The following is a 14,686-nucleotide window of genomic DNA, read 5'->3' as shown; positions in this document are numbered from 1 at the left end:
CAAATTTTATTCATGTATAATCGGTTACCTTCATTTAAAAGAATCGTCATTTCCAATACCCATAAAACTACTCACGTCATTTGATACCGTAAGCAAATTCATTCTTATTCCTATTCATATCTAGTCGTTTTAGATTCACATTGACGCCATCACAACAATATGGAAACAAGAAAAAAAAAAACATTATCGGTATTAGTATACGAGTAGTATATATAAAATAATAAAATTAAAGGGTAAAGAGATGTTGTACAGCATGCATCATGACTGTTATAAAGGTATACGCATTGAATGCGATTGCAAAAAATAGGGTAGAAATCAGATAAAGCATGATCAAAGCACGTAGCATTCATTCCATTTCATTCCTCCACCTAATTCGAAGTACCATTAACATTTTTCACTCACGTGCACTAGCACGTGCCTTGCCTTAACGGCATCACTAACTTCAGCACACTTAAACAACTTGTCCGTTACTATTAACGGTAACGGAGTTTACCTAAATATTTATATATTTATATATATAATAAACAAATAATTAACTTCCTAAATTCGTACAAAAATTTCCTCAGATATCCGAAACCCGGTTCTAGAGCGAAACGAGCGGATCCGACCCGAATATATCTCCAAAATCATTGAAGTAATCATCAGCGGGCCAAGCACCAAACCCGACATCAATGGCGGAATCGATGAACATGTTCACAGGATCGGAGTCTTGAAACGGAGTACCAGACAGGCTTGTAGGGTCGAAAATGCCGGGTATGATGTCCGGGAAATCGAACAGATCGGAGGTGGAAAGAGGAGCGTCAAAAGCATGGAAACCGGAGAACTTCTCCAACGCCGATGCGTCATCATCTTTGGTGGTATCTGAAGCTTCGTTTCCAGCGTCGTTATGAGTTGATTCGGTGGTTGAGTCGTCTGTGGAAGGGGAGGCGAAGCGTAGAACAGATTTCGGTGATGTCGCTTTGTTATTGTGAGAGTCGTCGCCGGAGTTGTAATCAGAAGTCACCGGAGAGGGCTTCTTCTCCGGTAACTGGAGAGTTGCAGGTGGTGGCACAGTGAAGTTAGTAAGCGCGTCGGGTCCACGTAGTTGGATAGCAGCGTGGTCGTACACCATGGCAGCTTCTTCTGCAGTATCATATGTACCCAGCCACAGCCGTACACGTCGCATCGGATCTCTGATTTCAGCCGCCCATTTCCCCCACGGTCGTTGCCTTACGCCGCGAAACCTTTTACCTGTATTAACTTTTAACCTCTTCTCAGCCGTGGAGTTAACTTTTCCGACGACTTTCTTCCTCCGACTAGACGCCGTTCTACTCACGCTTTTGTTTCCATTCCCGTTTCTCAAATCTTCTCGCGAACGAGTCTCGATTGTAACTTCATTAACAAACTTCCTCACTCTTCGCCGGCCATCACACTCACCCCCTTCGTCACCGGAAGAATCAGTTGCATAGGCATCAGTCACTGATATCCTAACAACTCTAGGACCGGTGGAGATGGCATTTGTTTCCCGATTGGTGGATTTTTCTCCGACTGATGTGAACAACGACTTAGTAACCATTGTAGTGCGGGTTTTGTGCTCAGTGAGCTTGACACAATCGAACTTTTCTGGTTTACCCATTTACTCTGCTTTCAGTGAATTAATCAAATATTCAGATTCGCATTGGGTGCAAGAGGAAGATAGATAAATAGGAACAGAGCGTGCAAAAAGAGGAGATTCCTTTATCGATTGAAGAATAAAGATGTTTCTATGTAGAGAGAGAAAGCGTTAAGAGTACTCGTGCGACGGAGGCCATGGAAAAATAGAGACAGGGGCTCAATGTAGAGGGGTAACCTTTTTACCGGTAAAAGGAAAAGGGAGAGGAATCGAGGAATAAATCGATGTTGCAGAGGTCAGTGAGTGTGTACGGAGGTGATGGTATGAGAGAGTGTATCTATGACTTTGCTATTTCCGGTGAGACATAAAGGTAAAGGGAAAGTACGAAGTAGGGAGGTGGAAGGTGCAGCTAGGAGGAGCTCCGGTGTCTGAACTTTCCGGCGTGCTATTGAGGTTTGGAAGGAGAGAGAAAGAAAGTGGCGTGAGGAGTGAAGAGTGAAGACGGAAAGCCTGCACCCAACTTGCTATTTTATAGGGTCCTATCATCAAGAATTTTTATATTGATTTTTTTTTACACCAAAATAAGAAAATATACTAATTTGAAATTCAAATAACATTTTTTTTCCAACCATTTCTTTTTTAGAAAGATTACGATTAAATTTACTTTCGTATATAACTTTTTTTTTTTTCATATTAATATAATATCAAAATATCCATTTCAAAAATCGAGCAACATCATTTTAGTAAAGTTCCAATAAGATAACTTGCGATCTTTTACTTTTATTACTATGCGAGAATTGAGAACAATAAATAAATTCATCCAAAAAAATTCATGTGTGTGTGAAACGGTGCGTATATATCTATATAAATTATTTTTTAAATATGATAATTCATTTTCAAAATCTAATTGTTAGTATTATATTTTATAATACAATTTGTCTAATCAATTTATTACTTTTTATTAAAAAGTTGAATAATATTAATGATTAATGATTACTTGTTATGATGTTAAGTACGATGGAAGTAGAATCCTTGGGAATGGGATTTGATGGGAATCGAATCATGTATGTCGTAACAGAAAAACCGTTAAATGGATTCCGGTAACGTTTTCCGGCAGAGGGAGAGAAGAGGAGAGGGAAGGAAGAGGAATCCGTGACACGTGATGTCTGTTTATATTAATGATATTTTGGAAGAGGTTGGTGATGAGTCAGCAAATATTGTGTAATGCGAGCACCTCACGTGACACAAGCAGAGTAGAGGACTCCGTTAATTCTCCCATGCTGCCACGTCACTTGTTTTTTTTCACTCCCCCACCGCTACTTTTTTTTTTTTTTTTTTTTTTTTAATAATCACATCCGTATCTCATGGCTTGATTAATTAAATTAACAACATATTTTTACATATGTTTGAGGTGGTAAATGCTCTATTTTTACAATGGAGTTCTAGGATTTTAGCGATTGAGGTATGAAATTTTATATTGAATATCTAAAAGTTCAAACTTTGATTATATAAAAATATTATTAATGTTCGATGATTTATCTTTTACATGGCATATTTTGAAACAGGTTTACGTAAACAATTCAAATAGTACAATTCGCATTCTTTTATTGTGATATAAAGAGAAAAGGAGGAACATTTATGTGTATGCCATAGGCAGAGTATACATTAAATTACTAATTTATTGTAAAGGTACACAAATCTATCTATAAGTAATGAGCATAATCAATGGCAACTTGATAACTTTACCAAATTTGATCAAACTTATTTATTACACTAAAGCATAAAACGTTTTATTTTTAATAATAAATTATTATCATTATACGTGGGAAATGACTTAAAATGGTAATATATTTTTTGATTTCTATATATTTGATCACTGATTTTTTTTTTCATCCACATACCCTTCAACCTGTTAAAATATACACATTCAGTTTTTATGATCAGCAATTCAGGTTAGCCGGTAAAAATGACTTAATAGAATAATATATTTTCTCACTTTGTACATACTTAGTTCTTAATATTTGTACACATTTAGTCCTTAATATATTTTTTTGTTGAAAAATAAGTTATTTTTGATTTTGTACTAATTCAGTACTTATGAATATTTTTTTTAGATTTTCTCATGACATCTTACGCAGGACAAATATTAATGAGGTGTTTGAGGCTTTTGATGCTTATTTCCATCGCGATCTCGACTATTTGGTTGTTTAGGTTATGTGTTCTGAACATCATAACTTCTTCATAAGATCTCAGATTTTAACGATCTATATATCCATGTGTTCATATTTTAGTCTACTACAACCTTCATTTAGATTACTCTCATTAAAAAGTAATATATTGTTACTTACGATCTTTATATCCATACGTTTTTTTATGAATGCATGTATGAATGTTTTTTTTATAAAATCGTAAGTAGAAATATATTATATTTTAACAAGAGTAATCTTAAGAAAAGTTGTAGTACACTAAAAAGACGAACACGTGGATATAAAGATCGTTAAAATTTAATATCGTATGAAGAAGTTACGATGGTTAGAACATAAAGCCTAAGCTAAACCACAAGACCTACGCAATCAAGCAGTCAAGATCGCGATGAACATAAGCATCAACAACACCAAACACTTCATCAATGATTGTCCCACATAAGTTATCGTGAGAAAAACCTAAAGAAATCATTCATAAGAACCGAATGAGTACAAAAACAAAAAACACTTATTTTGTAACAAAAAAATATTAAGGACTAAATGTTTACAAAGTGAAAAGTATATTACCTTCTTAAGTTATTTTTCACGATTAACCTGGAGTAACCGGTCATAAGGATTGAATATGTACACTGTACAGTTTAATAAGTTAAAGGAATAAATGTGGACGAAAAAAAAATCTCAATGACTAAATATGTGCAAATCAAAAATATATTACCCTTTTAGCTCGTTATCCCTTTATATGTTGAATATTTTATCGTATATAGAATGTGTTTGATAACTTTGCAAAAATATTTGATAACTTTTCACTGTATTTAATTACATAAAAAAAAAACTAAAATCCATGTGTGTTGCATTTAGATTAGAAGATTTTTATTCAAAATAATAGCTAAATGTTTATATTGTCATAGGATTTTTTTTGTTTTTATTATTGTCTAAACTAAAAGATAAAAAAGCTCCAAAACACTCAAAAGTGTTGTGTGGACACTTTCAAAATCTTATTACTCAAAAGCTTATTCCAATAGCTTTTGGATGCTTTTAGCTTTTAATTTTTTTCCAAATAGTTTTTTACAAATAAAAATTACAGTTTCTACTTTCCAACTATCAACTGGTAGTTATTTCTACCAAAACACGCCCATTGTATGTGTTGTTAGATTATATTTTCAATAACATGTAATGTGTGGATGTGGGAACGAACGTATTTGATCAAGATATTGAATGATGAAGACTACCGTTGGCATGATTGTAAATAAAGAAGAAAATAATAAAGACTTTCATTAGTGAAATGGTTTTAGATGGTAACATAAATATTTTTTAGAATTAAAAAAGGATTTGATGGATATATAAGGCTACACGACCTTGTTACCTGGTAATTGATTATAATCAGGAAAAATCTCATATAGACATTATCACAACAGAATACATCTATATAAAGTGTGGGTGGCTGTAAATAATTCTAAAAAACAAAGATATTTTTTAAAACGACAAACACACATCAATTAATTCTACTTTTAATTCTATACATTTTGTCAACCATCAGACTTGAACTCTTGACTAGTTAAGGGATAGATATATTTCCAATACACCTACCTGATACCACTAAAATACAAACTTTTTGGTCAAAATCAAAGACCTTTATTCCATCAACTCTCAGAAAATATAAACCATTCTTGCAAGGGGGAGATATGGATCATACATGAAAGTGAAAATATACAATCTAAAAAAAATTGTTTTATGGATGTCTTCCTTCTTTTCTTAAAAAATAAATAATCATATATTGCATCTTTTTCGTTCTTAATCCTGCACAATTTTTGAAGAAAAAAGTTCTGATTTTTTTTACAATTATGATTAAGTTTAAGACAGAATACAATTTATTTAAATTTTCAAATTTTCATATATGTTACATAGATTTCATACGCTTGATTTTTGTAAATAATAAACAAATGTTAATTTAAAAAAAAAAATCATTCAATTGCTAATAATGGATTTTTAGGATTCCTAATTTTTCATGTTCAAATAAGACGAAATTATCATTTTTATATTTTGCAGGAAAAAAAACCAACATAAGACATGTTTCCTAGGAAACAACAAGAGTAACAATATCATAAGTATTTACAAATTACAAGCTTAAATTTGGATATTTACTGCTGGACCAAGCCGGCCCAAGTTCATTGGGTTTCTGATGGTCCAAAGGCCAAACAGTTTATAACAACGGATCAAACAAAATATTGCCGTCCCAATTGTTTGTTTCCAACGTTCTTTTCTTTTATTAAATTTATATCTAATAATATAAAATCAAACAAATATTATTTGCTTAGTTTGCTAATGATTAATATCTATTATTAATTATTGTTTCGAAAGTAACATACTTTCAGTCCATGTTATATTGTTAGAAAATTTTATTATTCAAAAAGATAATTTGATAATTTGAAGATAAATTCATAAAACACACATTCAACACTCATTTTCTTTCCTAAAATACTAATCAAATGGAATTACTTTTTAATTTATGTATATACATGTAATGTGCCAATGAAGATTTTTAAGAGTTTATAATGAAAAGACCAGTTTTAGACAAATATTACAAACACAACGGTCAAATAACTTTGTTCATTTCAAATTTAAATTGCCGTCACGACAACCTACGAAATTACACGTTTTCGTCATTACTAATGATATTTAGGCCTCTAATATTTAAAAAATAACAACAATTTTATTATTATTCAGTCAACGTTATGTTTAAAACAATCATTTCGATCTCTCCTAAGTATGAAAGTTACATGTCCAAGGTGATGGAGTATATATTCACCTTCAAAACTCGCTAAGATGTCATATTTGGTATTCACTAGTGAATAAATACTCTACAACGTATTATTTTGTAAACATATATAATCAATTAAAGTTGTATATAAATTTTAATAAAATCAAGAAAAGAATTTTTTTGTTTTTCTCTGCACAACAACATAACTATAATTATTAGTATATTATAAAGCATCAGAGCACCGTGCTCCTAGAGTTGTGGGTTTTTCTCTACGTACACTGTACACAACAAAAAGCCATTTTATGTGGTTAAAGCTAAAAACAAAAAAGAATAATAATTATTAATCCAAATTTGGAAACAACATTATTTTAATTTTGTCTCAAAAGATGATTCCAAACCAACTTGCTAATTATGTTTTTCCACGACTTATTCCTAAATCATTAGAAAGGGCTTTATAACGTTTTTTTACTTAAGTTTTTCGATTTATATAAAAAAAAAGTTCTTGCTAAATTCTAATATGATATTATTTATTTCAAAAATAACAAAGAAAGCATGCAACTATTATGCAAGTATGCAAACATATCTTCTAATTTTTTCAACTTCATACATACTTTATATCTTATGATTTTTCGGCTGTCATATATGTGACAAACAATTTTTGCGTATGCCATATATTACTTAGGCAAGTGCATGGTGTTAACTTGGAGCAATAATTCAAAAGTATATAGTTAAATTATTGATTGATTAGAGCTATACGTTGTATCTTGGAATATGTTTCAATGAATCAAACTTTCAAAAGCATTATATTGAAGGGTTCTAATTATTATTATTATCACGAGGATACAGTTCTTGAAAGTATATTTCATACGTCAAATATTTTAAAAACAACAAAGTATAAACAAATAATTGTTCATGAGCCGATCATATTAAGGTGTACTTGTTTCATTTTAAATCAATTTAGCTTAATTACAATTATGAAGGGAATGTTTAGGAGAATAAACATTAATGAATGTTAACTTAAAGCTTGAAATCAAAATAACGTATTGCTTGGGTGTCATCTAACAACTAGTTAATCATTAAGGTCTCTTAATCAAGGGTAGAGACTTGGAAGACTTCAAAATTTGTCTTTTGAGAATGATAGTTTTAATATAATTAATCCACATGCCGTTTTGTCTCTTATTGAATTTTGGATTATATATTATCATTTGGTGCTTATAATTATCCCCATGTTATTTTCCCCATAAGATATTTGTCATATTCCTCACATACATTTCAATATAATTTGCATTGGCTTTTGTTCTGCAAGATTTATAAGCTTTTGTCATTGTTAAATAATGTTTTAGAGGTTAATTGAATCACAAGAAATGTTATATTTAATGAAGTTTATATAGTTCTATGTTCATGTGTAACTACTTATTTAATATCTTGACCTCAATGGTGGGTATTTAGTATATACTCAATAACTAGTTATCCAAAAGACCAGATGAAAGCCATATGAACGGTGACGATTATTTCATGTAATTAATGATTAATCATTATGTTGAGGTAAGAATTTCAATAATGAAAAATAAATAAAGAGCAAAAGGACAACTAAACAAGTATACTGGATGAGACAAAATGCAAGCGAGATACATATTAAAATAAGCCACTTTGAACTTTGTTTTGTCTTTCTCTCTAATAACTTAAAAACACTTATTTGTATATATTTGTAATTACGATTTGCATGGGGTTTTGGTTAAACATGGTGAGGTAGAAGTCAAAATCTGCATCCAACACCCAATTAGCCTACTTTTTGGGCCACTAAACTCAAGAACATGAAATTAATGTCTTGTAAAGATGTGGTAACAGGAAGAAAAAGAAAAAGAAAAATCGAGTAAATAGGATTTAGAGGAAAATGTTGTAATTATTGATCTTCGGTATCCGCTAGAACTTAGGCGGGTATGCTGATGCCTATAGAAATTGAAAGTCACATATTCTCAAACAAAATCGAGAACGAATGGACCTGGCCCAAAAGATTTTTTTTGGGAAAATATAGCACATGAAATTTTTTATATTTGGTTAATTTGGTCATTAAAGATTTTTTTTTTGGTACACTAGACCAGTAAACTCGTATATGACCTATTATTTTAGTCATTTTATCTATTTTTAAACGGTTTTCCGGTTGACATTTTATATATGTCAATTAATATATATTTTTTGGCTAATCCGATGCCACGTGAAATATGCCACGTCAATTAATGATATACGAACCTTAAAGCCTTTCGTCTTCAACTATCGAACTTCACTCGTCTTCATTATTCAGTTGTAAAAGAAACTGATTTTGGGTTTGTGAAGCCTTCCTGTGATCGAGCTGAAGAAACAAAGAAGTCGGAGCAATGACACAATTGGAACTTAATGGAGTGTTTGTGATGGTGGAAATCAACTATCAAGGGGTATTTAATCGAAATCCTTTCTCTTACACTGGTGGTGTTAAAACCATCTTTAATGATGTCGACTTTTCTTCTATGACTTATTCTGAGTTTGTGACCTTCTACGAACGTTTCATGCATGAAGAGTGTAAAAAGATTTACTATTGTGAACCAGAAAATTCCCTGATGGAAGGGCTTAATCCCATTTCAGATGATGTGGAATATGTTGCTTTTATTTTTGATGCTTATGGAACAGATGGTGTAATTTCGGTTTATGTGGATTATATTGGGGTTGGTGTTGATGGGTGGCATGATGAAGATAATGATGATGATGAACATGAGTCTTGTATTGATGGTGAAAATGAAGATAACATAGACGAACTTAGGAATGTTGCCTTTGAAATTAATGAAGATGTAGTGCATATGAATAGGACATCAAATGATCCTTTCTTGAGTAAGTTATGTGTTGATGATGAGGATGATAACAACATTGTAGATGATGATAATGGGAGAGAAGTTGAACTTAACATTCAAACTCATTCCATATTTAATGAGCTATTACACTGGAAAAAACAAAAACCAATTCTAGGGATGAGATTTAAGGGTCCAGGGCAAGTAAAATCAATATTGTGCAACTATGCTGTAGCTAATGGATATCAATTGTGTTTTGAAAAAAAATGATAGGAAAAGACTTTTGGTGAGGTGTAGCAAGGGTGCTTGCACATTTAGTTTATGGGCTTCTTGGATGAGTGATGAAGAGAGTTTCCAAATCAAGTCACTAAAAGCTTATCATAATTGTGTTGGAACTTCAAGTTTGGATCATTGGTGACATATGCATGGATTGGGACTCATTGTACCAAAGAGATTGTACAAAGTCAAAAAATAAGTGTAGGGAACCTTAGGGTAAAGGTAATGGCCAAGTTTGGTATCCAAGTTAGTATAGGGATGTAGAAGTCTATGTAGACAACATGTTTAGCACAACCACATTTAGGACGGCATACAATTACAGAATTGCCCCCATGAATAGCAGTGACATGTGGCCAGAGACAAATTATACTCCACCATTGCCTCCAATTAGTAGAAGGATGTCTAGTAGGCAAGCTACTAAGAGGAAGAAATCCACTACAGAGAATACAGGAGCACACATGGTTTCTAAGGCTGGAAAGAAAATCAGATGTAGTATTTGCAAGGAGATAGGTCACAACAAGGCCACTTGTCCACAGAGAAGGCCCCAAAAGTTAAATGTGAAGAAACAGAAGAAACAAAAAGTTTGTGTAAAGCAAAATGCAGGACAGGTAAAACCATTTAAAATTTAAATTTATTTACATATGATTTGTCACTAACATAATTACATCATGTGATATAGCCATATAGGGTAGTATAAGTGAACCACAACAACATGAAGATGTTGAAATGAATCCAATTGAGATGGATATTACTCAAAATGATATGCAAGTTACTCCTACTAATGTTGAATCCAGTAGTGTAGGGGATTTTAGTCAGTCTATGCAATTTACTCCACCTCGAATTTATGAAGGTGATGAGGGTGTTGTAGGTGAGGAGACTGTTGTGGGTGAGGAAGCCGAGGAGAGTAGTAATGTTCAAGATGATGAGGTTAATCCTAATGTCCAAGTTGTTGATAATGTTCAAATTCAAGAGGTTGTTCCTGTTATCCAGGTTCAACATGTAAGGGTTAGGCCAATTTCAGAGATTTTGAAGAGGATAAGGAGAAGAAAGTCAGAGAGAATATTGAAGATGAAATTAGGCAAAACAATTGGTGGTGTTGATGATCCAGGAAATACTAAGGGAAAAGCTCTTGTAATTGATTGGTGTTGATTTTTACTTTGTGTTATTTGGATTTAAAGTATGTATGTTAGGATGATGGTAATTTGGATTTAAAGTTTATGTATTAGGATGATGGTAATTTGCATTTATGTATGGTTGGTTCCTTTTAAGTTCACTCTTAACATAAAAGGGTATTTTGGTCATTTATGTATGGATGGTGCCTTTTTAAGTTAACTCATGACAGAAAAGGGTATTTTGGTCAGTAATGGATATATGTTGCCTTTTTAATGAAACTGTTGACATGAAATGATATTTTACTCACTTATGAAAGTATGTTGCCTTTTTAAGTAAACTCATGACATATGGCTTTGAATATTTGTGCATGAAAAAATTTGGATGCATGCATGTGAATGTTTTATATGGTCCCGGATATGGTTCTATAATGGGTTCAAAGATCCTATTTTTCCATTATAAGAACACCCACTGACTACTAACTACAAATGGTCCCCATACATATAGTGTACTTCTACATGGACCACTTTCTAATTTGTTCCCAAAATGAAAACATACACAACAACCAATTTAATTAAATATAGTTGTTTGGAATACAGGCCATGCATATGTTTCAATAACATCAACATCTGATTATAGAAAATGCCCTATACTTGGGACTTTGAATATTTTTTTTACATTTGTTATCATATGCCCTTTCATTAGGGACTTACCACCTTACAACATCAACACATCAAGGTTGATAGCCCCAACTTGTAACTAAAAGCAGCTTCATAACATACAAAATGCCTATCATTACTGACTTTCTAGTCTGCCTTTACAAAAATTACAAGGGATCCCAAAAACAAAATCTTACGCCAATCAACCTAACTAAGTACAATCACCCCCTAACTTCAAAACACAAATGACCAAGCAAGCAAATAACAAGGCAATTATCATCCTGTACCTACCTATTGCCTTCCTTGCATCAAAAACTTCTTTCTCATTCTTTGCCACCTTATACTGCTCCTGTGATAGCGAAACTCCACTTCAACAATCCTTCTCCTCAAATTGTTCATCTTAGACAAAGCCTCTTTAGCATCCAGTTTCTGCTTTAGAGAATATAGAAGGTTTTTGTAGTACCCTTCTGCCTGTTCTTCATCTTACCATTCAAAGAAGCTATATTTCTTCAACCTAGTCTATAAAAAGCCAATAAAATTAGGGTTTGATTCACAATCACAAATCATCTACCTTTAATGTACTAACGAAATGGGTTTGATTCATAATCACAAATCATCGTAAAAAAGCAAATAAAATTAGGGTTTTTTAAGCAAACAAAATACAAATCCACCATGATCGTCTTTACAAGAAGAAACAATACAACAAACCATAAAATAGTAAGTTATCAAGATCAGGAGTATCGGGACCTACCATACTGTTTTGGCAATTCTAGAAACGCCTCCTAGGGTTTGTTATCTTCCAACACATTCGTTCTTTAGCCAGAACGCCACAATCACAAAGCTTTACCCCTTCTCACGACTGAACATGAGTCACTTGTAGCTGATTCCTTGAGGTGGATGAGCTCGAAGACATTGTTCTTCATGACATAAATAGTCGGGGGGAAGTCTTTAATTTTTCAGAAAAGGGTAAGTAACACTTTAATGGAGGTCTGATTGAGGGTTTCAATTAATAAGCCTAGTTCTACAAGTGGACTTCTTCTAAACATAAGCATCTCACGTAAGCTTATTGGACACATCAGCGTGCCACATAAGCATTGTAACCGATAAACCCTCTAATTTTTTAGATAATGGGGTAATTATTAGGTCATATACGAGTTTAGTGGTCTAATCACTAATGTATCAAAAAACATTTAAGGACTAAATTAGCCAAATGTAAAAAGTTTCATGTGCTACAGTGACATTATCCCAAGTATTTTGAAGGTATTATATACACACACACACACACACACACACATATATATATATATATATATATATATATATATATATATATCAAATGAGATCCATAAAAAGTTAAGAACCTTAAGAACCACTCTTTTTACCTTATAAATAATACGATGTCTCAAATATATGTTTATTAAGTTTAAAAGGGTATTTTTGTCAAATGTATGTTTATAAATTAAATCATCAGACATATTTGATCAATCTTATCTCACAAGACAACTTCTCTTTCTCTCTCTCTCTCTCTCTCTCTTACCTCCTACCGCTGCCGACCATCACCACCATCGCCGACACCACTGTCAACACCATCGTCGTCGCTGACATACAACGATCTTCAGATCTGGAGCATTCACCTTCAGATTTAGAACCCTCAACATCAGATCTGCCATCACCACCGAGCGCCACCTCCTTCCACCGTCATCTATCTCACCAACACCGACTGTCGCCTTCCATTAGCCGCTTTGCTTTGTTGGAACACCTAGAAAACACTATACTATATTTCGAAGTCTGAATATGTTTTTTCTCCAGATCTCCAACGTTTTAAATCTGATGAAACACTAGAAAACTCTTCGATCCGCTTCGCCGGAATAACCAATCTGACAAAGTATGAAGCTCTTTGTCGCCTCCAGATCTCCGATCACCTCCAGGTCTACTTATTTATTCAAACAACCACTGGAGACCGCCTTTATCTTCATTTACATCAGATCAAGTTAGATATAATGTGGATCTGAGAATTTAGTGTTATTATACAAAGGTTTTTCTTTCTATTTCATCATTCCATCACAGGATCTACAACGGATCTGTTCCCCCACCGTTGGTGTCATTGTCGGAGCATCAAAAATCACAAATCACAGTAATCATCTCAGCCTACAGGTGCTAATCTCAAACTCGTTCTATTCCGGAACTTTTGAACTTATTTTTTTTCTCTGATTTGTTCCATCATCGGCGAAATGATTGTCTGATTTGTTCCAGATCTATTATGTGTCGCCTCCTTCTTATCTCTAACTCGTTTATGTCTCTGTCTCTTTTATCTCTTGTCAAAACACCATCAAATTGACATCAGATCTAATGTGTTTGTTCATTTTCAGGTTAGATCTAGTATGCGTATGGTGTTTACATTGATGGTATTTACAAAAGGAAGTTCTAAAGAAAAAAAAAAGATGCATACAAGGTGTTTGATGAAATGCCTCAATGAAATTTGGTAAGTTATTAAGCTATGAATTTAGTTGTGAATGCATACTTTTTGTGTATTAAACTATGAAGTTTGTGTATTTAGTTGTGATATTTGTGTTTAAAATTGTGAATTGAATGCATTAAGCCGTGACTTTTTTTGTTTAAACTGTAAATTAACTATATTAAGTTGTGGGTTTTGTTTATTTAACTATGAATTAACTGTATTAAATTGTGAATTGACTGTATTAAAAATTTTAAATTGATAATATGCTTTTGAATGCATACTTTTTTATATTAAGCAGTGAATTTTCTGTATTAAGTTGTTTATTTTGTGGTTTAAACTATGGATCGACTGCATTAAGTTGTGAATTTTCTTGTATTAAGTTGTTATTTTGTGTTTTAAACAGTGAATCGACTGCATTAAACTGTGAATTTTCTGTTTAAATTATGAGTTGACTATATTAACCTATGAATTAATTGTATTAAGTTGTGAATTAATAGTATTAATATGTGAATTGACTGATATTAAACTGTGATTTTGTATATAAATTTTTTATTTGCTTCTGAAATATAAGATTGAAGAAACACTATATACATATATGATTTTATCTAATTTTGAATAGAGTACGTAAAACTTAAATTGTGAATATTTGCTTAAATAAACTATGAAAGAAGACTAGTATATAAATCTGAAGGTATATGTGTAAGTTTTAAGTTAAGAATATGGTTGTAAATGTATAATTTTTTGCATTAAACTGTGAATTTTATATATTAAGCTGTGGATTTTGTGTACTAAACTGTAAATTCATTGTATT

The 14,686-nt window shown here is 32.4% G+C and overlaps 1 protein-coding gene across 1 annotated transcript; it reads right to left on the bottom strand.

Annotated features, from left to right (window-relative positions):
- Positions 1-327: 327 nt before the first annotated feature.
- Positions 328-2,106, bottom strand: LOC145057268 (ethylene-responsive transcription factor CRF1-like). The gene has a single exon (XM_079005048.1). The coding sequence runs from the start codon at positions 1,613-1,615 to the stop codon at positions 584-586; it is 1,032 nt and encodes a 343-aa protein (XP_078861174.1). The 5' UTR covers positions 1,616-2,106; the 3' UTR covers positions 328-583.
- Positions 2,107-14,686: the final 12,580 nt, after the last annotated feature.

Source organism: Lactuca serriola, chromosome 6 (assembly GCF_051521515.1).
Source record: "Lactuca serriola cultivar US96UC23 chromosome 6, Lser_US96UC23_V15, whole genome shotgun sequence".
Taxonomy (NCBI): domain Eukaryota; kingdom Viridiplantae; phylum Streptophyta; class Magnoliopsida; order Asterales; family Asteraceae; genus Lactuca; species Lactuca serriola.
This window is presented reverse-complemented; position numbering and strand designations above follow the sequence as displayed.

What these genes read in the sequence shown, in the direction of transcription:
- LOC145057268 (XM_079005048.1), bottom strand. Translation starts at nt 1,615, where the DNA reads ATGGGTAAACCAGAAAAGTTCGATTGTGTCAAGCTCACTGAGCACAAA.